The 27382-nt window shown below is 49.8% G+C and overlaps 2 protein-coding genes across 16 annotated transcripts in view; both read right to left on the bottom strand.

Annotated features, from left to right (window-relative positions):
• Window positions 1–1283: 1283 nt before the first annotated feature.
• LOC128749062 (potassium voltage-gated channel subfamily KQT member 2-like) lies at window positions 1284–18245 on the bottom strand. 13 transcript variants are annotated; one of them, XR_008412882.1, is made up of 18 exons: window positions 17753–18245; window positions 13048–13138; window positions 12864–12990; window positions 12293–12468; window positions 11955–12080; window positions 11773–11883; window positions 11612–11707; window positions 11439–11533; window positions 10903–10962; window positions 10735–10764; window positions 9109–9314; window positions 8382–8399; window positions 7417–7522; window positions 7170–7301; window positions 6707–6895; window positions 6527–6620; window positions 2426–2484; window positions 1284–1351 (listed from the first exon to the last, which is right to left on the bottom strand). XR_008412882.1 is itself a non-coding variant. In XM_053848243.1 (17 exons), the coding sequence occupies exons 1-17, from the start codon at window positions 18037–18039 to the stop codon at window positions 4037–4039; spliced, it is 2694 nt and encodes an 897-aa protein (XP_053704218.1). In that variant the 5' UTR covers window positions 18040–18243. The 13 variants fall into 13 exon arrangements, 6 of the variants coding, with proteins under 6 accessions (XP_053704216.1, XP_053704218.1, XP_053704219.1 ...); XR_008412884.1 differs by lacking the exons at window positions 1284–1351; window positions 2426–2484 and adding exons at window positions 4807–4870; window positions 4950–6364; XR_008412885.1 differs by lacking the exons at window positions 1284–1351; window positions 2426–2484 and adding exons at window positions 4807–4870; window positions 4950–6359.
• Window positions 18246–19030: 785 nt separating this feature from the next.
• Window positions 19031–27382, bottom strand: part of prex1 (phosphatidylinositol-3,4,5-trisphosphate-dependent Rac exchange factor 1) — a 41299-nt gene continuing 32947 nt past the window's right edge. Inside the window, exons 26-41 of one of the 3 annotated variants that reach the window (XM_053849049.1) lie at window positions 26779–26997; window positions 25524–25612; window positions 24911–24993; window positions 24314–24404; window positions 23235–23363; window positions 23112–23153; window positions 22714–22931; window positions 22533–22635; window positions 22160–22303; window positions 21741–21858; window positions 21614–21680; window positions 21485–21529; window positions 20962–21137; window positions 20796–20898; window positions 20620–20687; window positions 19031–20552 (exon numbers count right to left, since the gene is read on the bottom strand). In XM_053849049.1, coding sequence (XP_053705024.1) covers window positions 20510–20552; window positions 20620–20687; window positions 20796–20898; window positions 20962–21137; window positions 21485–21529; window positions 21614–21680; window positions 21741–21858; window positions 22160–22303; window positions 22533–22635; window positions 22714–22931; window positions 23112–23153; window positions 23235–23363; window positions 24314–24404; window positions 24911–24993; window positions 25524–25612; window positions 26779–26997 — 1738 coding nt within the window. In that variant the 3' untranslated portion in view covers window positions 19031–20509. Of the gene's footprint in view, window positions 20553–20619; window positions 20688–20795; window positions 20899–20961; window positions 21138–21484; window positions 21535–21613; window positions 21681–21740; window positions 21859–22159; window positions 22304–22532; window positions 22636–22713; window positions 22932–23111; window positions 23154–23234; window positions 23364–24313; window positions 24405–24910; window positions 24994–25523; window positions 25613–26778; window positions 26998–27382 lie in introns of those variants that run through there. The other 2 variants (XM_053849050.1, XR_008412929.1) reach the window with 2 other exon arrangements.

The raw sequence follows: 27382 nt of genomic DNA, 5'->3' as shown, positions 1-27382 counted from the left end.
CTCTACAGATTTAATGACCTTCAGTTGGCCGTGGAAACTGCAACTGGTCGACAAAAATACACCATATTTTCTCACAACAAGACACACATCCTCCTGGACACGTGAACATCAAACCACTGGCACACACACAGACCGGTTCACTAGCTCAGCAGCCAGAGCTCACAGCTGCACAAACATCTACACCAACACTGTCCGACCACATCAAATCACAGTCATGGTTCCCTGCCACGCTCTAAACAAACACACAACAAAAGACTGGCGCTCACTCCTGCATACACACAACACTCACACCTCAAACCCAAAACACACTGTTTAAAACGCGGTAGCTCGTACAGCCACTATTTGCGGAACAGATTTGTAAACTGGTTGGTCCTGTCAGCGCTGGAGTCCTGGAACACTCTCGCTCAAAATTCTGCTCATTAGGCAGAAACAGAATGAAACCAGACGGCAGGAAATTGAATGTTTCGCTGGGCCGGTGACTAATCTGTGGATTTAAACGGAGTAATCATGATTGGCATCGGACCTCATTTGTGAATTAATTTGGGCTCTGTGGGCTGTAATGAAGATTTGACTTGAGGGAAAACAACTTCAGCTCCCCGACATGGCCTCACACGCATGTGGTTTTCACCCCAAACACCTTCTTCTGGAGTCGGCTCTGCTAAGAAGAGGCCGAACATGAAAACCCCAGCAAGTAAGAGTTCATTAAACTTCTCCCAGAGCAAAGTTGTCGTCAACGAAAAGTGTAAAAGCTTGTGATGAATAGAAAGAGTTTAGCGCCAAGGACGCCTCATTCACCGCCTCACCACTTCAAACTCCCACCTTCCCATCCTTTGTGTCTCCGCTGTGAGCGGAATCTGCCTGCCAACGTGACGCTGGTAATGAAGTGAAGTAGTTTGATGTGGTTTCCTCCAGCACCTCGCTTCAACCTCCTTTATGAATGATGCGGCACTGGAGGAAAGCGTCGGGAAATAATTGGTGTTTACTCAAACACACGGAAATAAGCTGCAGAGCTGCATAATTAGCCCCGCCATCTCCGAGTGGACACGGATTTGGAGACATCAGATGACGTGTGGTGGCTCTGGAGGCAACCTGAGTCTACACACGACATGGTGTGGCTTTCAAGTGTTAAACAAGTGACAAGCCCCAAAACTCGTTTCCTGCTTCTTTGTCCAACACAGAGCATTGTGGAGGGAACTGTCCCACGTTCCGCCTGACACACCCTCCAGTTATTTAGCTTACCGTTCTTACACTAGTTCTTCCACCAGAACCTCAACCACCTGTGTGTTGATGGAGGGAAGGATGATTGTTGACTTGGGGTTGGAGCTCCGAGGCCTCGGATTATGGAGCCAACCTGTGCGTCCAGGAGGAGCAGAAGAGAGGATCAGTGACATGCTCTGGAACCAACATCACCGCAAAAAACCAGAGCTGCAGGGAACCAGTGTTGACGCGTGTTGGTCAATATTGTCCAAGCAAGGTTAATCTGCGGCGTGTTTGTGCTGGGAAGTCAGAGGGGGAAGGTGCTCACTGTTTGGCTTTGTCTCCACACACGGAACGGTGTTTACTTGAACACCACAGACCCACAACACTCGCCGCCGGCAGCGCCAGCGTGCGGTGACCTCTGTGTGGCGCCGCTCGTTGCGCCGCGGTCACTAATGCGTGTATTGATCCCGGCACTGATCGTTAATCAGCTGCCGATCAATGTCAGACCAGCAGGTTTAGATAAAGTGGATCTGAGGGGAGCAGGACTGATTGATGCTCTCCCTTGGTTCATTTGAGAAATGATGAATGAGTCATGATTTATTAAATACATTTCACTTGATCACATCATGTAACATTGTTGTGCTGAGTCAGACTCTTGAAGAGAGGCACAACGACGAACCACGGTCACCTGACTCTGAGTCTCACCACCAGAGACTTCCAATGCCCCGAATGAAGGAGGACGGGATTAAAGATGGAACAATGGATAATAAGTGAAATGACGAAAAAAAGAGAGCTGACATAAGAGTTAAAACAAATGAACGGCAGAGAACATGAAAGACAGGAGAGGTCAGAGCATGAATTTAAGGATAGGTGGAGAAGACTAAAGAAAAAAATGTAATCTAGGAAGTGCTGTGTGAAGGAAATGAAGGACAAGTGAAAGACAAGAGTGGAGAAAAATAATATCTTTATAGAATCTTAGAAAAAAGGAAGAGATCTGTGGGAGGAGTAAAGGCAGTTTGAAGAGAAGAAAGAAGAAAGGGATGACAAGAAGCTGAATGAGTAGTGAAATAAGGGAGGAAGTGGAGGAAAGGAAGGAGAAAAACTGTTAAAATATAAACTGAGGATGATGCAATATGAAGTGAGAAAGACAAAAAGAGGATGAGAGGAAAAAATAGTAGGTGGAAATAAGGAACGACTGAAGGAAGGACGTATGAAGTGAGCTGACCAGCTGAGAGTGGTCCTCTGTGGCCTTGGAAAGGACGGTTCGGAGCAGGTCAGGGAGCCCTGTAACAGAGAGGAACACGAGTGAAGGAGAGAAGTCAACATTGGTGCAAGACTGCGCTCTAGTGGCAAATCGTCGTCATTACATCACCTGTTGGCTGAGGAACCAGACACCAGGACGCCTTCACTGACGTAGAAACCTTTATTGTGGACTGAGGTGCAGCTACATGATGAAATGTCAAATGTTCTACAAAACATGCCAGCAGGTTCGTATCACTGCCTCTGGTTAGAAAAATGCTTATTTGCTCGGGTTAGTTTCATGCCTTTGAATCTCATGCTTTCGCCGCGTCAGCACTTCTACGTCTTACAAAACAACAGAGTCAGCAAAATGAAGGCCATACTCAGCTCCATGGTTCCCGATCGCCTCCGTTTTATTGCATTAATCGGTATTTACATGTGACTGGCCCGTGGCAGGCAGAAGTACGGTGGGATTCATTTTCAAGAGGACCAGAAATCAAATGTCGTGACGGATCGTGCATCACTCCGGTGTGTTTCATACTTAAGGAGGTCCTAAAACCACGCAACATGCCATGCTGGAAACCTGCCTGTCAGTCTAAGTCATGGAGAACCAAGGTCAGCAGCAAGCACTGGTTCTAGTCTCTTCTTAAGCCAACTGGTTAAGTCCACGCTAACTGCGACACACGATCACAGTCAGTCTTCACTCCTTGTGACAACCAGGGAAGAGAGAATAAAGGACTGCTATCTAATCTAATAGATTACTAATGTGTGAGGCGAGGGACGTGTCTCCACAGATGATGTTTGCTGATGCTTTACAGACTTGTGTGTTGTGTTGTTTGGAGTCAGAAGAGTCAGAGCCAAAGTTAGGGGTAGAGACCAAAGAAGAAGTCCATGTATTTGTAGCATCATGGACCATCAACTCGAGGGACGTGTTTTCTTCACAACAGCAGACCCACTTCCTGTCTACATTACATCATTCCTGTGTTTAAATTCAACTGCATGAAACTCAGATTAGACTGCCATGACTCTTCCCTCAATGGGGAAATAATAAGATGGAGAATAGCACGATGTGCATTCACGACAGTGTCAGTTTGCTGACTTTGATGCTGAGAAATTTAAGATTGAACTGACCACAACAGTCACACAGGCTACAATGTCATTAAAGGGCGGGTTGATTGTTTCAGCTAATCAATGTCTCTCATGTTAACGAGTCTTAGTCAGAATAGCTTCATCAGTCTTGGGACGAGAGGGCGACCGAGTTCAGGAGTCCACAGAACAAATGACTATGTGGCGCCCTCTTTTGAACTGTCCAGGAAACGGCAAGTGGCAACAGTGAATCTGAAAACAAGATCTGTGATGAGTCCAGAGAGAGTGTCGTCTTCAGACGGCAGAAAAAAGAAAACATTTTGGGAAAATGGTGGAGAAGGGCGGAGAGTTCCAGATGAAGATCCAGGAGACAATCCAAATGATCTGGTTGTAGAGGACCTGAGGCTGAGATATGCTCCACTGTGTCTTCTTCTGCCTCTTCAGTTCCAGCACTTGGCTCAATACTTGGCTCAACGTTTTTCTTCGGAAATACTGCACAACATCTATCTATCTACTTCATTCCGGGCCAGGCTCGGTCCACAAACGTGGTCTCTGCTGTAAAGGAGAGCGGCGAGGGCGCATACAGGTCAGAGTCCGTGTCCGACTCCCCCTCCGCTATAAAGGGTCTCACCCGGGCACACAGAGGGGGGGCCCCAGCCTCAGCTGCACCAGTGGCTCCTCCTCCCGGACCAGCAAAGAAAGACGGGCCAAAGAAGTCCTCCTTGGCCTGGGAGATGCTGAAGCCGCTGAAGGAGCGCTCCAGCTCCTCGTGGTCAACAGACGGGATAGACAGAGACGTGTCGCTCTCCACAGCCGCCTCCTGCGGGCACCTCTGCCTGCGCTGGCGCCTCCGACCCTGGGAATCATTGTCCAGGATGCCACCAGGTCCGTTGGAGGCTCGCTCGTGGACCGGCGCTGGCGGAGGTGGCAGGCGAAACAGTGAAGGCGACTGGTCACCACCGACTGGTGACGGCGTGTTTGCCACGCTGCTGTTCCAGGCTGGTTGGCTGAGTGGGTTCTGCAGCTGGTGCTGCCACGAGGTAGAGGGTCGACTGTTGCTGCCAGAGGGTGTGCCGGCTGATCTTGGCATGGACTGACCCAGTAACGGGTCTTTCTTCTCAACTGAACCGTCAGAGCAGAGCACTTCGATACCAGAACACAGCTTGACCTCCTGCTCCTGCTTTATCTCGCCGCTTCCCTCCTTGGTGTGCTCAGGACTGCGATAAGGCGGCGCTGGATACGGCTCCTTGGAGCTGAAGAAGGCCTCGGTTTCAGAGCGTGGGATCCCCATACGCTGAATGTATACGTGCACCAGGAAGTCCAGCTTTCGGTCCATGCAGAGCACCTGAGGGAAGAACACAGTCTCAGCTGACGTCAGCTCAAAAGACACATGGTTCAGTCAAGGGTAGAGGGATTCTTCTGACCTGCTTCTCCACTTTAACCAGACGTCCCATCATACTCTGGTCCTCTGTCAAATCTCCCTCCACTTTAGCACCTTTACCAACTATCTGGTCCACTCTGGTGTTCGACATGGACAAGGCAAAGTTACGAGTCATGAGTGTGGTATCCGAGGTGCTGTGTGGAGTTTGACCAGAAGCCGAATGCACAGCAGAAATGTGATCTGATGTCAGGTGCTTCCTAACTTTAGGCTGAGAAAAACACATCTGTTTTCGGGCATTGATTTTACTGTCGTGAACTCCACAGAGGACCTTCAACGAAGCTCTGTGTATTCCGCAGCCAGTGGAAAAAAAAGGTTCCTTTCAATTGATATTCTGAAGTTTGAAATATCAGGGAGACTGGTCCTCAGAATATGTGTTCAGTGCAGCAGTGAGCAACACTACTGCTGGGACAGAAGCCAACAAGCAGCTTCTCCCGCTCCTCTCACCTTCATTAGAAATGAGTTCATGGCCAGCAGATGGAGAGAACAGCCAAGGAAAGGGAGAACAAGAGACTGAACCTGGATCAGTGTGAGAGGGACTTTAAAATTCCACTGGCTGCAGGGCATATTTCACTCAAGACATGGTAGTGGCCAGAGATAGTTGTGTCAGCATCACTAGTGCTGGGTGGTTCCACCAAGACACAGTTCAACACTACATTTATGTCATCAATGAAGATGTTGTGAATAAAAGCATCCATTTAAATGAACTGCGGCAGAACCATGTCACAGTTCAGCCACAGGTGACTCAAAGTCTCTCTGAACCACCCAGCAGTAACTCGCTCTGTTCCATCAGACATCAGAGAATGAAGGAGTGAAATCGTCATGAGCTGTGTCAGAGCACCACATGCACAGTTAGACCAGTGAGTGATGGGGGGGAGGTGATGGCGTGACCTAGACTCAAAATGCATCACTTCACTTCATGCGTTCATGCTTTCATTTCCATCAAGTCCTACAGGGGGAGCACTCCCTCTGACTTTCCAAGCATCCAGCACCTAAACCCCTGGTGAGTGGAGCCACATCACTCACATCGCTCATAATATTATGACCACCACTGTCGTGGACGGATCAGTCCAAGAACCAGTGCAAGGAAAAAACACTGCCACTGTTTACTGGAGCTGCCCATCAGCGACCCAGGACAGCCCAAGACCCTGTCAATGGTTAGGTACTGATGAGACGAAGTAGGCAGTCATAATGTTATGGGAAGCATTGTTAAAGTCTTGCAGAAATGCATTGCATCATTTGAAGAGGGTCATGTGACCAGCTCTCATCAGGGGTTCCATCCATAACAAGCTTGGAGGAAAGGTCGGTCTACGGGTGCAGTATAACGCTAACCTAGGACCTTCAGTGGACTTCTTATGGCGAGGTGTAGATGGGGGAGGGGGCCCCACAATCATATCTATCCTGGCGAGGCACACAGAGACGATATGAGTGTAATGCAGAATGAAGCCACTTTGAATATATTCCACACACACACAGAACAACAAAGGGACTTTTCAGCTACAGTGGGAATATATCAGGAGGTGCTGATCTGCTGACTGTATATGAAGATGGACGCTCACTCACCGCCCACACCCATTGCCTTCTCATGATGATCTCCCATCACAGGCCTCATCTCCTCAATTCTCACTTCCTGACTTGGATGCACTTCTTCTCTTGTCTTCGATGAACAAGAACTGATTATTCTACACTGGACTCTGAACAGTACTGAAGCAGCTCCATTGTGCGGTGGATTTCTACTCTCACCTCTGTTCAGCTTTGTAGTGACTGGCAGGACATGACCAGGACAGACATGGGTTCCCCCAGCTGCCAGGGAGACTGACACTCATCCAGATAGACTCACAGCAGGACATCTGGTGCTCCACACAGGAGCCAGTTGAGGTGGCTCTGGTCAGGAGGGCTCCTGGAGAACTACCTGCTGTTGTTTCCTGACCACTAACAGAAAGCTTATCTTCAAGCCTCATTATGAAAAGAGGAAGCAGCGTCGTCCATCTTTATACACGTCTTAATATTTCTAGGAAACAGGAGCTGTCTCATCATTGTGTGATGCATTCACAGGGTGAGGGAGTGAACTGTACTCAACTGTACTTTCACATTTACAAAGTCTGAATACAACACATGAAGCTCCTCAATGACACAAGCAACTGAATCATGTGTGTATCCAGAGCAGACTGCTCCTGGCAGCAGCTAGGAAAACAGCTGAACTTGCCTGGATTGCAGGTTCTTAATGCGGGACAGCATGTCCAGGTGACCGGCAGAGTACTGCTCGATCACATCCATGACATCATACGGCCGCAGGCACTCTTTGAACCGCCGCTTGGACACCAGGAACTTCATGATGCTGAGGAGAGAAATTCATCAGAGCAAACTCGTCTCAGGCTGGTTTGAAGTCTCACTAAAAGAAAGGCTGAATAGCAGTCGCGGAGAAGATCAACACCGCTGAGTCTAGCGCTTACCAGATGGCCCGGATAGCGACCTTGAGCCCGGCTGGTAATTCCTGGGTTAGAAACTCGCAGTGGCAACTTTTATCGTCACCGATTTCCTCTCCAGGGAGACTGGCCTCTGCACATAAAAACAAGGACACTGTTCAAGAGCTTGCCCGCGACCTCCACTGAGCAGCAGCAGCAGCAGCAGAAAGGCTCCAATCTCTGAGGGTGCACAACGTAATTTGGTGGAAAGCCAGTTGACCAGAGAGTGAGCCGAGGGAGCGGGCTTGTGTGAACAACAGAAGAAGGACTCGCGGCAGAATTGAAGGAAAAGTGCTGACAGGGTAAAAGCTCAATTTAGAAAGGTAAAATAAACAAGTACTCCCTTCCCACCAGCGCTCAGAGCGCCACCATCAGCCAGTGAGGTGAAGTAGAAGAACAAGGTTACAGTCTGGTAGGGAAGTCTCTTCATGCAGTCCAAAGCCAGGGGTTTGTGTGTCTGCATCATAATTTGTTGTAATTTGGCACCACTTGACTTGAACCCACAGATCAGTGATGCTCCAGCACCAGCAGCCACGTCTGCATGAACAAGCTCAAGATCGGACCACAAGCTCGTGTGAACTTCCTAAGCTGAAACACCTCCACTGGTGACAGCTGACTTCAGATTTGTAAAGGGAGGCAGGTGTGTCTCTCACGTGGACCCATCAGCACGAGGATGCCATTTGCAGAATGCATATGCCGAATGCATGGTCATCAGCCTGAAATCCACCTCCTGCCCCAGAAGTCACACAGCAGTTCTACATCACTGCTCATGCAAACGTGGACGAGCTAGAACCAAACTCCTCATATGAAATAGCTTGTGCCTGCATTCTCTGGGTTCATGTCAAGTGAACAAATCTCTGCAGATTTTGAGCATGCAGGGTTTTTCTGAAAAATTGTAGCTAAATTAAAATATCCACAAAGAAGCCAAAGAACAACAACATCCCAAATCTTACTTATTAAACCTTCAATTGCTGCAAAGAAGAAGAAGGAGAGAGAGGAGACATGAAGATCAGCAGGATGAATGACAGTCTGTCCCACACATGCAAGTCCACTGTCCGACCCCGGATCACGTTTGCAGGCGTCCATATTCCCAAAAGACACATCCTAAACCTGCTGACTCATCGTGGGGACTTGGCTAACCTGGTGAACTCTTGGCTCCAAAGTCGTCTTCTTGCAACTCAATCATCACTTTTAATAGCCGTGAAGCAGAAGGAGAGAGACACTAACAACATCAGTTATTTGGCAGCAAAAGAGGCACATGGATTTTGGTCTGGAGACGGAGTGAGTTGGATGGAGGATGGATTTGAGTGATGACAGAAGTGTGATGTCACATCTTTGCACATCAGTGACGTCAAAGTGCAGAGAAGTCGTCCACAGTGTCACAGTGAGTGATTGTCAGGCACCTCATCAAGCCCCTTCAATGATCTCTAGCTTCATGAATCAGCACCTCTGCTTCTGCAGGCAGGATTCATTTGGTGCTCGTGTCGCTGTGAACTCATCTGCGAGCACCAGACTCAGAACTAAATGGTGGCCAACACTTTGTTTCATGTGCACTCGTGGTAACATGAAGTAACCTGGTAACCGACTTATTTCCATCAAGACAAGTCTACTGTCATGGACAGGATGTAGACACAGAGGCAGCAATATCATCAGTTCCACTAATGCTGACTTCATTCTCACCCTCTGAGTTCTGCCGCGCTGCGCTGCCCCGGACTCTGAAGGCGTGTTTGGGTCCTCGGTTCTTCTCGTTGAAGCTCCAACTCTTGCTGACCTTGCCGGGACTGGCTTCAGCCGCCTCCTCAGTCCCGGGAGACTGGGCTCTGCTTTTGACTGCTGGAGGCTTGGAGGGACTCGGGAACACCTTGTCCTTCAGACTCGGCTTCCGACTACAGAGAGAGTGAGTCTTGTCAGGGGGATAAAGACGCAGGCTTAAAGGGGCTCTGGCAATAATGGTGTTCTACACTGCAGAGAGCTTCTGGTTCCATCACGACTGGGGCAGAAGAAAGCATCTCACTTCCTGTCATCAACACATTCCTGACTGTAAGAGCTGATTCATGTCAAACTTGACTCGATTTGAGTTGGTAAATTCTTGAGTGAATCACTGGTGAACTTACCTGATGAGAAACACATATCAGCAGCAGATGCGGCGTCGAACAGAGTGGTGCAGGCAAGCGGCTGGAAGCTAGGAGCTAGCATGCATGGGAAGCAAAGTGACATCTCAAAAGGAAGCGTGTGGTCCTCTCTATGCAAAACAAAAAGTGGAAACAAATCGTGCAAACACAAATAAATCAGCGACATTCTGGCTCCAACTGTGAGATGGGAACTCAACATTAAACTCACCACACGCTCACAAACTGGGGAAGGAAACCGGCAAGCAAAGAAAGACAGAAACCAAAACACAACAAAAATCTGTCTTCTGAAATCAGGAGGTGAAAGTTATAGTTCAAGTGAAAAGCCTAAACAGCAAAAAGGCTTCCGCCACAGCTGGGCTGCATGTGGGCATGGGAGAGACACAGACTTGCAGTGCAGTTGTTAGTACTGGTGCAACAACTGTACCTAATGTTTGTGGGGCAGCACCCGCAAAGTCTGTCTTTGTGCTCGATTTCGTGACTGGAGCGTCGACAGGAGACACAAGAGGATAAAAGTAGCAGTGAAAGAAACAGCAGTGAGCCCTCCTGAAGGCTGCAGCACTCGAGTGTGACTCTCTGAGGGGTCCATGCTGCACCATCTCAGTGAAGCACTGGCTTAGTTCTGATGTGTGAGGAGATCTCCAACAATGGTAGCAAGCATGTGACCATGAACCACACCACTGAGAGTGTCAAGAGTCAGACAAGAGTACAGCGCCAGCACCGTGTGTGTGTTTTGGTGAGAACTTTGGGAGTAAAGGAAGCTATGCAAACGTCCTACACATCATCTGTTGTCAGCCACTTTCAACTCAAGCTGCACTCAATGAAGCGGGACTGTTCTTGAAGGAGGAACGTGGACTGTGAGGAGTGACTTCCTGAGTCAATGACCTCTACTCATGATCACCACCAGGTCACTACTACAACAACTTTATGATATACTCTATAAAGAATGCACGAGGGGTTCAACAACACTTCAAAGGCAGAGTGTGGTTCCTGGTCCAGACAAAGGAACCTTATCAGATAGTCCCACGGCATCACACAAATGACAAAGATCTGAAAGTCCACCTGAACATACACAAGGACTAACACACTCCTTGCACACACTCCTTCAAGAAAAGACCATGAGCAGCAGCCGCTAGCAGAATTCAAAAGAAGGCAGAAGAAGACAAAAGTGTCAGACCTGGGCGACGTTTCCGCCTGTGACTCTTTCCTGTGAGCAGAGAAAGACAGACTAGATGATGAGACTTCCTCTGTCCTGCCGATCTGAGACCATACAGCTACATCTGCACTGTGTTTCTGGAAGTTTTGACAGGAAATGAAGCTTCAAACAGTGACCCGAGTGACCTACCTGAACGACTTGCCCTTCAGGTTTCGCAGCAGGTCCAGTTGATTGAGAGGAGGAATAATCCTGCAGAAAGACAAGACGTCAAAGCTGCAGAAGCTCTTTGCCTTCTCAACAAGCGGCGTCACACCAGCAGTGAGGAATAGAAGAGCAACATTAAGCGACATGACGGCTCTAATCTTCTTTGCCAGACGCTGCGTTTGCTGATTCATGAGGATGCTCATTAAAACTGAAGGCCAGCAGGCTAAGTGGCTTCTGGACGTTTGACTGTGATGGACATTTGAAAAACCTCATCACTGCCAACAGCCCGGGGTGAAATACGATGCCTGATAATTGTTCTCCATAATATCTAGAGCACCAGAACAAAATACTTTCAGTCTCACTGACACACAGAACAACCGCAGAGGGATGTTTGTGTGAATCAGTGAAGAAACGTCACAGTCATGAGGCAGCAGACGTCCTCACTAATTCATTGCCGGCTCCCAGTAAGGAAGGGTGAGGGGAAGGCTGCAGCTGTGAGACCCGCTCCACTTGCTACTCACCTGTACATGGGAACAGCCACCGTTTGCTCGTAGAAGTCCCAGGTTGACATCAGGTCGGTGCGGGAAAGGTTGGTGGCGTAGAACCTCCACGCCGCCTGGACACAGAAAGAGTTCAAAGGTCGAAGTGACACCAGATGCAGTCTGGCTGTAGCTGGGTCCTCAGAGGGTCAGACCTGCACCAGTCCGGCTGCGGGGTTACGTCTCTTCTCAAAGTGCTTTTGTCTGTGCTGCTCTTGGACCTTCAGGGCAAAGCCAGAACCCAGGATTCCCTGCATGCACAACACCACAACCTGGTCAGTCTTTGTCTTCACAGCCTGCAGTCACGTGAACTCACAGCGGGAAGTGCGAAGAAGGCCACGCCGATCATGCTGAAGGTGGCGGCCAGCAGCCGTCCGTTCCACGTCTGGGGCACTTTGTCACCGTACCCAATGGTGGTCAGCGTGATCTGGTGAGTCAGCATTTCAAATCAAGCTCCACCTTTGAAAACCTTCTTCTGCGACTGAACTGGCAACTCACCAGGCCCCACCACAGGGCGTCAGCGTACGTCTCGAATTCGCTGTTGGACTCCTTCTCCACTGAGTAGACCAGGAAAGAGGCCAGGATGAGACACAGGAACCCGATGTACCACGCCGTGATCAGCTCCTGGAAAATTATGCGAGAACAGCGCCCTCCGGTGAGACGGAATCATAAGAAATCTACTGGACTGCAAACAGCAGCTCATAAAGAACTTTATTTCCCTTAACGTCTGCTTCTCTCTCAAAGCAATAAAGTTTGTCGCTCATCAGAGCATCTCAGAGAGACAAGGCTTCAGTCTTGTCGCCACCTAACGTTTACAAATCTCCAGTAAGAGTCACCTTGCTGTGAGCGTAAACCACAGACCCCAGCAGCTTCCAAGTGCCTCCCCGACGGTCCATTCGCAGCATACGAAGGATCTGCAGGAACCTCAGACTCCGGATTGCTGAGGTGGCAAACACGTTCCCTTGAGAGCCGGCCGCTAGCACGGAGACGGAGGCAATCAGCACCATGATGTCTGGGGAGAAGAGCGACAAGCTGAGCAGGGTTTCTTTGGCTCTACTTGCTGAGACACACAGGCACTGTGCCCTAAAGTGCTTGTAAGACAGAACAAAAAAAACATCAACTTCAAATGAATCCTGTTATTTAATTGTAAAAGCAACAAAAAAATCACAGAGTAAAATGAAGTGAAAGACTTCCTGTTCTCCTTCTGGCTCAGCTCTTTCTCCCCAACGACAGACCGATTCAGTCAGACCTAGTTTTGCTTGTCTGTCTCTGTCGACTGTGTGTTTTGGGGAATTCTAGCACCATGTTCACGGCCTCAGATCCCTTCATCCAGAGGTTGGTGTTTAAATATAAATGAGGTTTGAGCTGAAGGGAAATGAAAGTCAGCAGCAGCTCGTTTTTACTCACCTATGACACAAAAAGGCTTTCTGGCAAACTTCAGTCGGCCCCTCCATCCCCTGTAGCGACAGCAGCAGCCGGCGGCCCATATTCTCACAATGTACTCCACCCCGAACACCACGATGGTCACGATTTCCTGAGGAGAGAGGAGAATTAACCACCGAGCATAAGATGGCACTGCAGACAAACTCACCAGGATGTACAAGGCACTCTCTGAGTTGTTCTTGAACTCTTTGATGGTGGCAAAGACGGAGAGGATGAGACAGGAGAAGACCAGGAGGAAGCTGCGGGAAGACAGAGACGCTTCAGTCACAGAGTGGAGGAGAGTTACAGCAGCTCTGTAGGATAACCTCACCTGGTCGTGTCTATTTAAATGCATTCATAATTACTATGTCTGCACGGCTGACTCTGCCCCTGAGGAACTGGGACACACTATAGCAACAACACTCATCAAGTCAGGGTGCAGATGTAGTCGTAGAACAAGAGAAAGTTTCCTCAAAACTAAAGAGACCAGGAAGACCAACATCAATCTGCAGCCACAAAACAATAACGGGTCCTCTACTTCACTTTTCACTGGCTGAAAGATCACAGAGAGCAAGAGCTCGGGCAAGGGTTTTCTTTAAAATAGATTTACTGGACGCAGTCCAAAGAGGAGCTAATGGAGAGAGCCAGGATGAAACCCAACACTGGTGCACTGCAGAGGTTAAAAAAGAGGTTCCAGCTGGGGACTCATTTATCATCCAGTTGGCAAGAACACAGCAAGAATCCCATCACAGCAACGGAGTGACGTCGCTGTTTACAGGACTTGTGATCGGTTTGAGTGAGCAGAAGTGGAGATGAACGTCTCAGACTGACAGATGTTAGAAACACAAACAGAAGCTAATTATGCGTCTGCTTCTGGAGCAGCTTCTGCCGCTACCGATCGCCCTCATTAGAAGGTTTCTGATGAGCTCGGCAGCGCTTCAGTCGCGTGAAATGATTTTCAATTACACTTTAGACAGTTGCTGCCTTGCCAAAGGTTTAATTAGAATAGTTCATTTAGCAGCGACAGTCACCTGCTTCAGGAAGCTGGTCATCACCTAAAATAGTGTCCCAACAAACTTTCAAAAAGGCCTCCGATGAGGAGTGGTCCTGTCTGGCCAGAGAAGGGCTTTGGTTGTGTGACCCGAGCATGCATTGTCTGTGACCATAGTTCCAAAATAAATGCATAGATGGAAGGTCCACAAACCTCTCTTGCTCTAAATGATCACATTAAAAGGCCAACATGTGAATAACCCAGTCACACTGCTGGTTGATCATGGAGAATGACCATCTGCCGTTGTAAAAGCCTGCTGTGAACAGAGAACACACTTCATTCTGACTGCTGCGGTCATCAGTGATGAATGGGAACACTAAAACACACACATGCTCCAGATGTTGCAGTCCACAACCTCTGACTGACCCCCACAAACAAGCTCACGATGACCCTGGCTTGTTTTGTCAGCATGACGATCACGCTGCAGTCAAAGCGCAAGAGCCCCAGAGGGCGACTTCTGTGCACCCAAGAGGATCCGGCGAGGAAACGTGTCAAGGTCCAGCCCTCCAAGGTCACTAGTTTAGCGAAACAAGTGGCCTGCACGTGCTTGGTTGACAGGGGGCTGGTTTGTCCCTTTACACCCCACCTCCATGAACCTCAGTGGTCTCTTCCTCATCTCCAACATTCTTGGTCCAACTCTGTCTCTCCACTCCACATCTGCCCTCTGGACTTTGTCTCCATGCCCCTCTGATACACTAACTTCGGATCCTGTGTTTCCCAGTCACGATGATGACCGCTGTATCTCACCCTGCTTCTCCATACATCATGGCCGCCCTCACTAACCCAAGTGGTTGAAGATTTTGATTCAGATCTGCTCACCATTATAGTTCAGGAACGGCTAACACAGACCGACAGGAACACAAACGCATCCGTGTAAATCTAAGTGGCATGAAAAAGGCTATTGATCGAGCTCCCAGCTGAGGGACAGAAAAGCTGCCGTTTCTCCGCAGCTGCAGATAAAGAAACATCGATTCGTGCCGCTCAGCACTATGTTGCTCATACCTGATTTGTGCTGGGGCTAAATTTAGTACAAGATCGTGAAGTGAGGCAAGCTGGAGGGGTCCACACAATCCAGAGGTTCAAGACGAGAACAGACCCTAACAAGCGATCACAGAACTGTCTGGCCGGTGGATCAATCACCGAGTGGTTAATTGTTTTAATTCATTTAAGTCATTGATTTTTTTTCCTGACTATTGACTTGAGCAGGAAACTACTAATCTTTACTGTCTGCTGAAGCAGCTAATAAACGAACTGAACTAGTCTCACTGTAAAACACACATATTGCAGGGCAGTTACCTGGTGAATTGGACACCACATTAATGTGTAATCATTGGTCAAATATGAGTTAGATAAATGTCACCGTTGTGGGGCCAAACTGTCTTCCTGTGATGTGAGCTGGAGCCAAGAGTGAGTCAAGGTTGGACACGTTTATGAGCAGAGATCCATGGCAGCAACCATTTCCAGGTTAAACCCAGCCCAGAGCCACTTTAGCTGTTAGCATGACTCATCAAAATTCCCGTCTGTGCTGCAACAGAACTCTGTATTTATAACTCAAAACGCAAACGCAGTTATTTATGGCAGGAATAAGTGAGAATATTCAGATGTAAACCGTAACTACAGATGGTAATTGACAGTGATAACAGTGACTTGCCGTCATGCTAGCTCCCACACCGCCGCCATTTTTACGTCGCGGTTCGCTTCCTTCGCGTAGTTCAGCGCTTTTAAAACGTTGTTCCTCAATACATATATGTTTTAAAAATTCTGATACCGAAAGATAATTCGAATTTTATGCGCCGAATTCCACTGCTTCTCTGTCTTCTTTACTTGGCTAACGAGCACTACCCTCGCGAGACGAACATGTGACGACTTCTCTGCATCCTGATTGGCTGTTCACCACCACTGTTCTCACCACTCCGACAGGTCACCGAACTCAACTCTGATCGGAAACGTTTCAACGTAACATCATATGTAATAATAATATGAAATGATAATATGTTCAGGGTGGAATAAACGCATTTTAATCAAGTCTAAACTGTAGCTTGATGAAAGAATCATGTCCAATGTAAACAGAAGTGCTGCCATCTTTCGGTGAGCCTCCATATTTACTGACTCCATTAAAAACAAGGGCCACTACATTGAATTTGAAATCATTTCCCATCAAAGATGAAGTTTAGAGCAGAGGAGCCCAAGACCTGGAGTGGTATCGAAGAGCTTCCTGTTACCAGTGACTCAGCAACAGCCCACTCATTTACCGCACGGTTTCATTCTAATCTTCAGGGTCCCAGGAAAAGCAAGCTACAGGTCGTCGCCTCAGCACTTGGCGTCACTCCCCACGCTGCTCGCCTGACTTGTCTGCAGCTGACCAACTGTCTGAAAAACTGGAGCAGAACTCACTCATCTGCAGACCCACATGCTGAAGATTGAAAACCTTCTTATTGATTGGGGCCTCTTTGCTGATTCTCAGATCCATGTTCTAACCTTTGAGGACTGAGGAGCAAGGAGCTTGTGAGCTTCACACAGAAGCTCAAGACTCTGTGAAGCAGGAGGAACCTGCTGATGCTGCTGCTGCAGCCCAGTCTAGACGCTGAGGCCCGGGTGGACGGAACAGCCTCGAAGTCAGCAACAAACGTCCCTGCTGAGATGTTCACCTTCAGCTTCTATGGAGTGTCAGAGCCTGAGGCGCAGGGGGCGTGCCTGCTCAGCTGAGGACATCACCAGGAAGCTTCTGCTGCGCTCTGTGACCCGTGATGTCTCAGTGGGCAAGCGGACCAGCAGGAAGGTGACTGGGTGTGAGGAGAAGCAGCTCCTCACTGCCACACATGAAGCAAGGCGAAGCTCACGGCTGGTCCCGCCTGGAGATGGGGGTCACGTGTTTTCCTGTATCACTTTCCCTCATCGATCCTGCACACTGGCATCATTGACCCGAACACTCGTCATATTGCTGCTGAGTCAGCTCATGTTCTGCCCAGAACATGGCTCCAGAGCACTGTGGTGTCAGGCGTCCGAAAATAGTGAGCCCACGTCACCATCGTAATGAGCTGTTAATATTTCAACAGGATCCTCCGACAGCGTCCGGCTTCAAGCACAGAACCACTTCTGGGCGTCTCTGGAGGGGGGCGGGGTCTGCCAGCACCATGACTGAACCCAAACCTGAACAACATGGCTTCGCCCTTAACCTCGAGTCACACTGGCAGTGGACCCACCAGGGCTCAGGACCTGCCCCAGTAGCTCCCTCACTAGGATTTGAAGTGACGCCTTCCATCACACCCAGTTGCTGCTGCTGTTGCCTTCAGCCCTTCAGAATTTGGCTAATTCCTATCATTAAAAGTTAAGATGAAACAAGACAGTCATGAGAGAAAAGTGCTTGAGATTCATAGTTGAATCTGAGCGAGAGGAAATTCAAATGCGTGAATACATTTTGGGACATTTTCTTCAAGATTTGAAGCATTAAAAACATAAAAGTTGACCGTTTTATCTGACGTATGGGGGAAATTATGATAATAAATAATGGAGTCATGATAGTTTTCAACAGCAAACTGGAAAATAGAATTAAATTGAAACACCAACTGAAAAAAACAACGACAGTAAATACACTGACACAATAGACTGGAAAAACTACGACTCAAGACGATGTCATTCGACTGTCCCCTGAAACACGCTGGAATCTTCTAGATGACTTGAGCGATGAGAGCGAACTCTGCAGCAGGACTCTGGAAGTGTGTGCGTGTGTGTGTGCAGATTGCGACTTCCATCAGTCCCAGCAATGAAACACCGCAGCCTCATGTGCAGACGGACCGACCCAGACTGAGATCATGACACTCACACGTAAGCGTGGTAGACGAACGCCCATCCGCGCGGCCGCTCCAGTGCATTGTAGAGGAAATTCTGCAGCCTCCGGTAGCTGGCGCTCTTCTTGGAGGCTCGGGGTCTGCCGGCAGAGATGCTGGGTCTGGGTCTGCACAGGATGCTGCCCCGCTTCTCGGAGCCGCCGGCGATGAGCAGCGCCCCGTCACGGCTGGACTCCGGGGCTCCCGGGTCCAAGCCCACGAACCCCACCTTGTGCTTCTTCTCCCCGGCCGGAGGCGGGAAGACCCCGCCGTTGTGCACCATCCTAGCGGGGAGAGCCGAGTGCGGGGTCCTGCATCATCATCTTCATCATCACCACCGCCGCGGTGGGTGTGTGCGACGCTGCGGATGGATCCACGGAACCAGAGTTGTGCTTCACAACTTCCGGCCGGAGGGGGTCCCGCTCCCACTCTGGTGTGGAGGATTCATCTGATCTTCACGTGTAATCCGATCTGGACTGGAGCCGGTGTGAGAGGAAGAGGAGGAGCGAGTGTCCTGGAGCGACCCCTGATCTCAAGTCCGCCAGGAGCAGAAACCCTCCCGGAATATCCAGCATTCCCCCGGATCATTCAGACATGCGCTTGATCCGGGGAAGGATAGTCACTGCGTCCATTCAATGAAACATAAAAGCCATAAATGAACAACAAACTAAAATATTATAGAGTCATTCTGACAATTCTAATTCGTATTCTTGTTATAGCCGTCAATGAAATAAAGATTCAATCTCAACTAATCGCACTAAAGACGAGTTAAACCGCCACTAATGTCAAGCTAATGGAACATTTTGTATCTGTTCTAAATGTAACTTAAAGGGAGATTAAGCAAGCAAAACATAAGTCTTCTATCAATAGAAATTAAACGGAAGGAGACCTGACACAAGATTCAAACATCTCATATTCAATATTAAATGTGCGTGAAACTGAAATGTTCTTCAAAAGATAAAATTCCATGCAAAATATAAGCCAAGAAAGTGTCAGTTATCATTAGAAAATGATGAATAAATGCAATATTTTCCATTAAATTTGAACATTATAATGCTCAACGGTTGAAACACTGACATTACATTACTGTTAAGGCAGGGATCGGTACAGTGGCCTCAGAAAAGGTCCTCCACAGGTTAGTGGCCCCCGAACCCCGGGAAGCCCCACACTGACTGTTTCCCACTGTACAGACAGAAGTGCTGCTCAGGAAATAAAGGTAGAGAGCTGTGTCATCCCTGAGAGACTCGGAGCAGACAGCACGAAGAACACAAGCACAGTGTGAACTTTTTATTGACTAGCTTGTTAAGATTTCCACGCATCCGTTTAGAAAGATTCCGCCATTTTGTACAGTTATTTTCAGGCAACATAAAAAAATACAAATTAAGTATTTACAAGAACTGTGAAGAGGAGGAGGAGGGGTCACGTGGAGGGATGGGGGGGCCGAGCACTCGGTGGACTCAACCCAATAAATAAGACTCATAGTTTCTTCAGTAACTTCCTCTGCAAACGTCTCATCCTTTATATTTACAAAAGAATTTCCAGAAATCGCTCGACCACTCGCTCCCCTTGACAACACCGCTGCTCACAACGCTAACATGACTGCTGGCCATGCTGACGCTGAAGTCTGACATCAACCCCGCCCTCACTGCTAGCACCGGCTAACACTGCCTCCTCTGACTTTGCTAGCATCCAACACGTCGCTCACGCCGCAGGCAATGACACCACTGTCGCAGCTGTTGTCGACAGCAACACCGTTAGCATTGCTAACACTGCCTTGTCAGGCTTCTGTAACCGACGCTGCTAGCGTGGCGCTCTCCATGTTTACAGGAAGTTATTCTAAACGCCAATTCATGAAGAAATGCAAGCTCAAAGAGAAGAACTGAATTAATATATTAATAATTTAATTTTTACATCCGCATTTAGCTTTATTTCGTCGGGACTCTGATCTTTCTCCCTGAAATTCAATCTAAGACTTCCTGACATTAAAAACACATAAATAAACAACAATAAAATGCCATTGGTCCTTTAAATACTGCCGTCTGGAATGCTCTCGGAATCTGGAACACCTGATACACCAGTAGGATATTAGTGGACGTAATAAATAGCTATCCTTCATATGTGCAGTAATACAGTACTCACACTACAGTAATTGCACAGTAACAACATGCAACAGGCTTATGGCGCCGCCTGACTCTGCTGGAGGGAAGATGGTGATCGATGTCTTTATGAATCCTTGTCTCAACAGTGGAACTGCAGCGTCTAACGCTCGCTGCCGCGATGTAAACACACACACAGCGACACACCACCACCTGGGGTTGACGCTGCAGCTAGCTTGCCCGTTTTTCTGACCACTTTAGCAAGAAGCTAATTCAACAAATAAAGCATTTTTAGAACAAAAAGCTATTGTGAATGCAGTTATCACGTGATGTGCATCACTCAACGGTGCCAGGCTGAGAAACACACCCTTTTATTCCTCCTTTACCGCCTACTTCCCACTAGCCACGCACGGCGCATGAAGAGCGGAGGGCCGAGCATCCAGCCCTGTGGGACGCCAAACATGCCGGTCCCAGGCACAACAATGCGCTAAGGATCTACAGGTAGTTTGGTTAATCCAGTTAACGGTAAGTCTGGAAGGCACCACGTGGAGCCAGCGTCCCGGACCAGAACCAGGACACTTGGATCAGTTTTATTCACAAGTCCAGCTGCATCCGTGATGGACGGGAATCGGAGGTGGGTTTGAGCCGTGTGGGTCCTCACAGGTCTCCGTCGGAGGGGGGCAAACACAGTCGGAAGAGCCTGCGGAGGGGGAAAGGGACCAGTCAGAGACCCATGCTGCGGTCAGGTCAGGAACTCAGCGTCAGACCTGGGGGCAGTCGGCGGCATCTGGTCCATGACCTTGAGATTTTTCGCTGAAAGCTCCACTCGCGCCCCCTACAGGTGAGAGCGCCACATTACAAGAGCAGCAATGACAATCATCCACCATAGGGGAGCGGCACCATCAGCAAAAAGCAGTCTGAGCGCTAAAAAGCCCAGCGTCACCTGTTTACGCATGATGTCCATGGTCTGCATGGTGCAGCGCGGCATCAGGCCGTGGTTCCGGGCCAGAACCATGGCCTGCTCCAGTGTCACACTCAGGGTGCACCTGCAAGCGCACACACGCACCATCAGCATCACAAAGCCAACTAACCCAGGAGTGACCTCTGACCTCTGCATGCCGGTGCCACACATGCTGATGTGGCACGCTCCCAGGCGGTTGCACAGCTCCGACGACACGCACAGCACGCTGACGCCCGACGGGTGGCCGGCGGCGCTGGGACGCACATTGACGTAGGACTGCATGAGTCGGCAGAGGTCGTCCAGCGTGTTGAGGGGTCGCAGCAGCTGAGAAGAGGGCGGACCAGCCATTAGTGGTCCAGCTAGGAACCCAGCTGACTGCTGAGCTTCTCATTCATGTGCTACAAACATGAGGGAAAACACAACACACGCTCCAGAGTGAGACTAGACTAGCGAATGCTTTGATTTTGGGCCCATGAAGTGGCCCTAAAGCTGGTCTGGAGTTCACGTTTACGACCAGGTTACTTGAGTTCTGAAATGACTGGCTGCAACATTAGAGAGGCCTGAGGCGAGCTCCACACGCTCATCAGTGCATCCACACCAGGAGATCTGACGCTAGGCAAGTTAGTGCGGGTTAGAGGTGGGGCAGCTACTGGGGGGCGGGGCTCTCTTACTTTGGAAATGCTGGGCTGGATATCTCGAACCTCGAGGCCCAGGATCTGTGCTTACGTTTACATTCAGTCACAACATGGACGAGAGTCAAGTCACCGACAGCAGCGGCGGCAGGTGAGGCGGGCGCTTACCTGGTCGATCTTCATCGCCGTGCTGCTGGAGTCCGCCGGCAGGTTGGACTTCTCCAGGTAGAAGGCTCTGCCCACACACACAGTTTCAGCACAGGTTGAGCTTCGAACCCGCAAGGAGGAGCCTCACCTGAGTCTGCGGTAGTAGGCCTTGACCCTCTCCAGGGAGACGGCATTCATGCGCTGCTGGAACTCCTCCATGGAGGTGAACTCCTGCTGGGTCACGCCCTCTGCTGGACGCACCAGGGCTGGGAACGAAGGCTCAGGCTCAAACTTCAAGGTAAACCATCTCACAAATGATTTTGCTGACTAACTAGTGGCGCAACTTGGGGAAGAAATCGACAATAATGATCGACAGCCGCCATATTTATGAAACAAATTGATACATGAAGTTTAAAAGCACTGAATAGTCTGTAGTAAAGGCTTCTGTCCACTAGATGTCAGCATACCTGCAGCACTGACTCCGTTATCATTATTAGAAAGGAATATGTTCGAGGCCAGAAGAGCCACAGATGGTCACACTGGAGGAGGAGCGTGCCACGTTCTTACCACGGGTGAAGAGCACCGTGTGAAGCTTGAGGCTTCCTCCATTCTGCAGACGAGTGGGCAGCTCGCTGAAGTGACAGCTGTCCAGGAAGAGAGTGACTCTGAGGGCCTGCCGATTGCCCTCCACCTGGTAGCTCACCGGACTGTCTGCACAACACACGCACACACACCTTCAGAACAAACAAGTGGAGCGTGCAAGTGTCTGTGTCGCTCTGCAGTGTGTGTGAATGAGAGCGAGCCAGTGACTTCAGCAATCCACTGTTGAAACTCGGACTCAAATCTCACAGTGGTACAGAGCTGAGCGCCGTGGTTGGCTCCTTGCGAAGAGCTGTGCTCGTCCAGTGGGAGTGGGAGCATGTGACAGTGTGGTACTCACTGGCCACCAGACACTCGTCCTCCAGCTGCCTGAAAAACACTGTGACCTTGTCCAGGTCCAGCAGCGCAGCCTTGGTGTCCTCCAGCATGGTGCGCTCCTCCTTCTGCAGGGACAAGGTTCAGCGGCGGGTCAGAAACGGCGTGTGTCAGTGCAGGTCCGAGCCATGACGGCGTGCAATGACCTCGTACGGCGACAGCGTGGACTGGAAATGCAGCAGCACGCCGATGACCGAGATCTGCTCCAGCCACTTGCGGCTGGTCTCCTTGCTGTCCTCCTGGTACTCGCCCGCGTTGTTGTAGCGCGAGCGCAGCGCCGCCAGCAACTGCTCGGCCAGTGTGCAGATGGCGCCGGTGGCAGCTTGGCAGAAGATGACGTCACGCCGCAGCTGGAGCGAAGTGTCTGGCGAGAGAAGGTCAGGAGTCACACACCTCTGTCTGCATGTCCACTGCAGAGGGAGCCAGAGAGCAGGTCTGACACGTTAATCAGCGTCACATGGTGATGACCTCATTTGAATCACTTCACATGTGTGTTATCTACTGTTCTTGCTCACACGCCATGTGCGTGTGTGCGCCACTGTACCTGTGCACTTGAGCAGAGCGAGCAGCAGCTGGTTCTTCCCATCTGCAAAAATCAAAACACATGATTTGATCCACGTGTGTGTGCGTGTGTGTGTGTCCAGGTGTGTGCGTGTCTCGGACTTGCCGTCCACAAATCTCTGCAGACTCTCCACCAGTGTTTTGATGGAGCTGGGCAGGTTCCAAGGGTCCTCCTGGATGTTCTTGTGGATGACGTAGCGACAGCGAACGGTCCAGTCTTCCGTCTGGCGGAACTCTGTGAGGCAGATGTTTGAGTGAAGTCAGACACGTCGGAGGCTCACACTAAAGCTGCTGCATCATCGCGTGTGTTTGACTCGGGTCAGAACCGGTCGGCAGGGAAGGTGGGCCGGACTATACCATAACACTCCCCAACCACCTCAGCAGCCCCTGAATCAAACCCAAGATGGGGGTCCTCAGTTCCTCCAGCACCGGAGCTGTGACTCAGCCAGGCTGATCTTCTAAGGCAGTGTTTTCCAACCTTTTTCTACCCACGGCAGCCTTGGTTCATTGAAAAAATCCTGAGGCTCACCACCAAGGAACCTTGGCCAAAGCGCACTTGTGTTTCAAGTCCTAGAGAAAATCCCTATTCATTTGTGAAAAACTGTAGCTACTGACACTCGACTGTTATTTTGCTAGGCTATGTGCAGAAACAAATTATGAAAATGTATTTGTTGGAGCTCTACAGTAAAGTGGACAGAAAGAATGCCAGCGAATCCATGTGACCTCCTCACCTTGGTTGCTCCTCAACACCTTCCAACTGTCATGATTTAATGTCATCATATCGCCCACCTCTACCTCCGGACACATGAGGGCACACGGCACACTAGTGTGCCGCAGCACCCCGGTTGAAACGCTGGTCTAAGGTCTCCAAATGAAACAGGCTGCCCAGCTATTTATAGACGCTCCCCCACTGTGGGTTCCCTGAGATTCCCATGACCCCTGGAACTGAGGTCTACACAGCAGGGAGCCCAACAGCACCAGCATTCATCCTTTCATAAACGAGTGAAGCCTCTTTCTCTGGCTCGGACACGGCACTTCAGCAGGACTTTGAGGGTCACCCTGGGGACCATGAGGTCTGTAGGTCCACAGGGCTACGAGCCTCAGATACAGACATGAGAAGAGAGACTTCCTCTGCCAAACACACGCTGACCCAGGTCACGCGGCAGACAGACATGGACCCTGTACCTGGCTGGCTGTGGTCGGAGTAGAAATGCTTGGTCTCCTCACAGGCCTTCGTCATGACGGATCCTTTCAGCAGGTTGTTGATGGAGTCGACCTGCACACAAACACATATATGGGTCAACTGTTCCAACCAGCACTCCGTCACCTGGTTCTCCTTTCTGGATGGCGATGAATGTGTGAGTGAGTGAGCGAGTGTGGATGTCAAGAAGAGAGTGGAACCAGAAAACTCAGCAGAAACATGTGTTGACTGATCATGATCAGGTGTCTGTGTGTGTGTTCTTGTACTTCTATCTTTGTGAGAACCTGAGTTCTTCATCAACAGAGTGAGGACATTTAGGCCGGTCCTCACTTTGTCAAGCCTCATTTCGAGGGTTAAACTACTGTACAAAATAGCTTGGTCATTATAATTGTGTTTTAGTTTGGTTAAGTGCAAAGGTCTAGCCATTTGTTTTAGATGGTTAGCTTCAGGGTGGGAGGCTGGGGAAAGCATTATGTGTGTGTATTTAAATGACGGTCCTCACTAAGATAGGAAGACAAACAGAATCTGCGTCAGAGTTCCATCTCCTGCCACTGAGAGCAGGACGTGAGTCGCCTGCTCACCTGGTTGAAGAGATGCTCCAAGCATCCGTGCAGCTTGTCCTGCTTGTCTGACGGGATCCTCATGTCACACGGCAGCTCGTCGCCTGAGAGACAAGGCGTTTCATGAATCGGACCGGTTTCACTTGAGCTCTGCTGGGCTCCAGCAAACAGCTGCGGACACCATCTCCACTCCGACCACAGGCTCGTACAGGAAGTTAACAGTTATAAAAGTGTGACGATGGATGTGCGGGGAAAAAAGAGATGAGAATCAGCAGCGCCATTCCAGACCTTCTGGTTTCTGTGGTGTCATGACTCGGTGAAGGACGTTTATGAGCCGCACTTTCTTCAGATTTATCATGATTATCTGACTGAAGCTTCCCCCTCCAGTCCACGCTTCACTCCACTCCGCATGCGAGCAGCAGCGCTTACACCGACGCTGTAATCAGTGTCGGTGCAGAATGTTTACAGATGTGGAGGTTGTTGGCTTCATCCAGGGGGAGTTTTAATGGAACCGCACGTCTAAACCTTAAATAGTGAGGCTGCGTTCCAGAAGGAGATGCTGGTGAATTCTGAAGGCAGTAAAGAGAGAGCAGCACCCGAGGAACAGCAGCAGGTGTGAGAGCCCAACACTCACCTGAGCCCATCTCATCGCTGCCCAGGTAGGAGCTGTTGCTGCGCACGCTGGTGTAGGACAGGACAGAGTCTCTGTTGCTGTTGCACTCGCTGCAACCAAAAACAGGTTTCATGAGCCAAATACCTCCCTCATTTACCGGCCCACCCCTAATTACACTTTTACAGCGGACGATAATGAACGTTCAGACGCAGCACATGTTTTCAGAAGTGCACCCACCCCAGCGCCAGGCCGTGAGGGGTCACATGGCCCGCATGCTCAAATTAGCGCCACAGAGTGACGGATCTGCTATGGTGTGACAGCCGAGCTAGCTCAGTCGTAGCAGAAACTACACTTGTAAAAGTAGCACTTGTGATCGTACTGCGATATAAGTGTTTGTAGTGATGTTTCTGACATCGGTCAGAGGGGCGTGAGGTCAAACACAGAGGAGCAGCGTCAGGACACGAAGAGAAGCCTCGCACCTGGAGGACCTACGATTGCACGTCTTGCCACTCGGCTGCTGGATGTCAAGTGGAAAACTGATGTTTTCCTTCTGAGACACGTGGCAGTTTTTGAACTACATCCATGGATGAAACCAATTTCAGGACACATAACCACAAATATCTCAATAAAACCTAAAGCACAATGCAAGCAAGCAAAAAAGACGACTACGCACAATTAAGAGTTGAATAAAGTCATCAATAATGAATCATTAAAATGATGATAATTATTAACATCTTGAACTTCAGTGTGTGAACAGCCACTGGAAAAGTAAACAGAGGAAACATGGACTCAAGTCACATGACCTCTTCGATGTAGGTAACAAGTAGGCAGGACTGAACATTTGCAGCCCGTGTCGGAGAGATGGAGGAAAAACACAGGGTCAAAGGTCGGCGTTGACTTACACCTGGTTTCAAACCAGAAACTCTGTAAAACATGATCGACTCCAAATTGACTCTGAGCCCCTCGCGCTGCTCGCTCCCCCAAATTCCTTCCAGATGTTTGAAGTGAGGACTAAAAATGACTCTGGTCAGAGCTGGTTATGTCATTGACGTGTTTCCCACCTCACCCCCCACTGAGATTATTGGTGGTGTGGTGGACCATAGAGCCAACTGTTTGGGGCGCTGCCTCCTGGCCGGTCTGTCATTAGCGCGCGGCCGTGCTGCTACTTCACTGCTGGGAATCGTGCGCGAAAACAAACAGCCACACAAGTGCGAACCAGGCTCCAGACTCAGATGCAACATGACGCTGACATTGAGCAAGGGAACACACACCACACCTGTAGGAGTCTCTGTAGCTCATGGTGTCATGACCTGAGTCCTCCTGGTCCTCCTCGTTGACCTTGAAACACACACGTTTGATGCAGCACTGCTCCACCTTGTCCTGGTCGCAGGCTTCCTCGCCGGATGTGACGGAGGGGGGCTGGCTGTGCTCGTACGTCGGGGGCTCCACGCTGCCCCCTGGCAGCTGAGTGGGCTCGGTGATGGATGACAGGAGGCTGCGTCAGAGAGGGAGCAGTCAGGAAACCAGAGTTTGTGTTAGTGAGCGCCGACTCTTAAATATTTACAGACGAAGGTTGAGAAACGACAGCGACGATGATTCAGTGTTGTGGGCTCACTCTTCGGCTCAGCGAACACCTGAACTAAACCTCGGAGGGCTATTCACGAGGAGAGGCTCCAGCAGAGGCGGAGCGTCACGCATCTCTAAAGCCTCCTCGGCTGTGTTCTGAGCTCTGGCCTGTAAACATTCTGCTTTCTTTAGATCCGCAGCTCCAGACCAGGGAAAGGGCAGAGAGACAAAGCCTGACTTGACAAGCTGCCTCCGGAGGTCAGAACCTCGTCTCTTTAAATGTCAGCGAAGCAACACGGCGCTGTCAGAAAAGG

The sequence above is a fragment of the Synchiropus splendidus genome, chromosome 18 (assembly GCF_027744825.2).
Source record: "Synchiropus splendidus isolate RoL2022-P1 chromosome 18, RoL_Sspl_1.0, whole genome shotgun sequence".
Taxonomy (NCBI): domain Eukaryota; kingdom Metazoa; phylum Chordata; class Actinopteri; order Syngnathiformes; family Callionymidae; genus Synchiropus; species Synchiropus splendidus.
The sequence above is the reverse complement of the archived record's forward strand: the minus strand, read 5'-3'. Positions and strand labels throughout refer to the sequence as shown.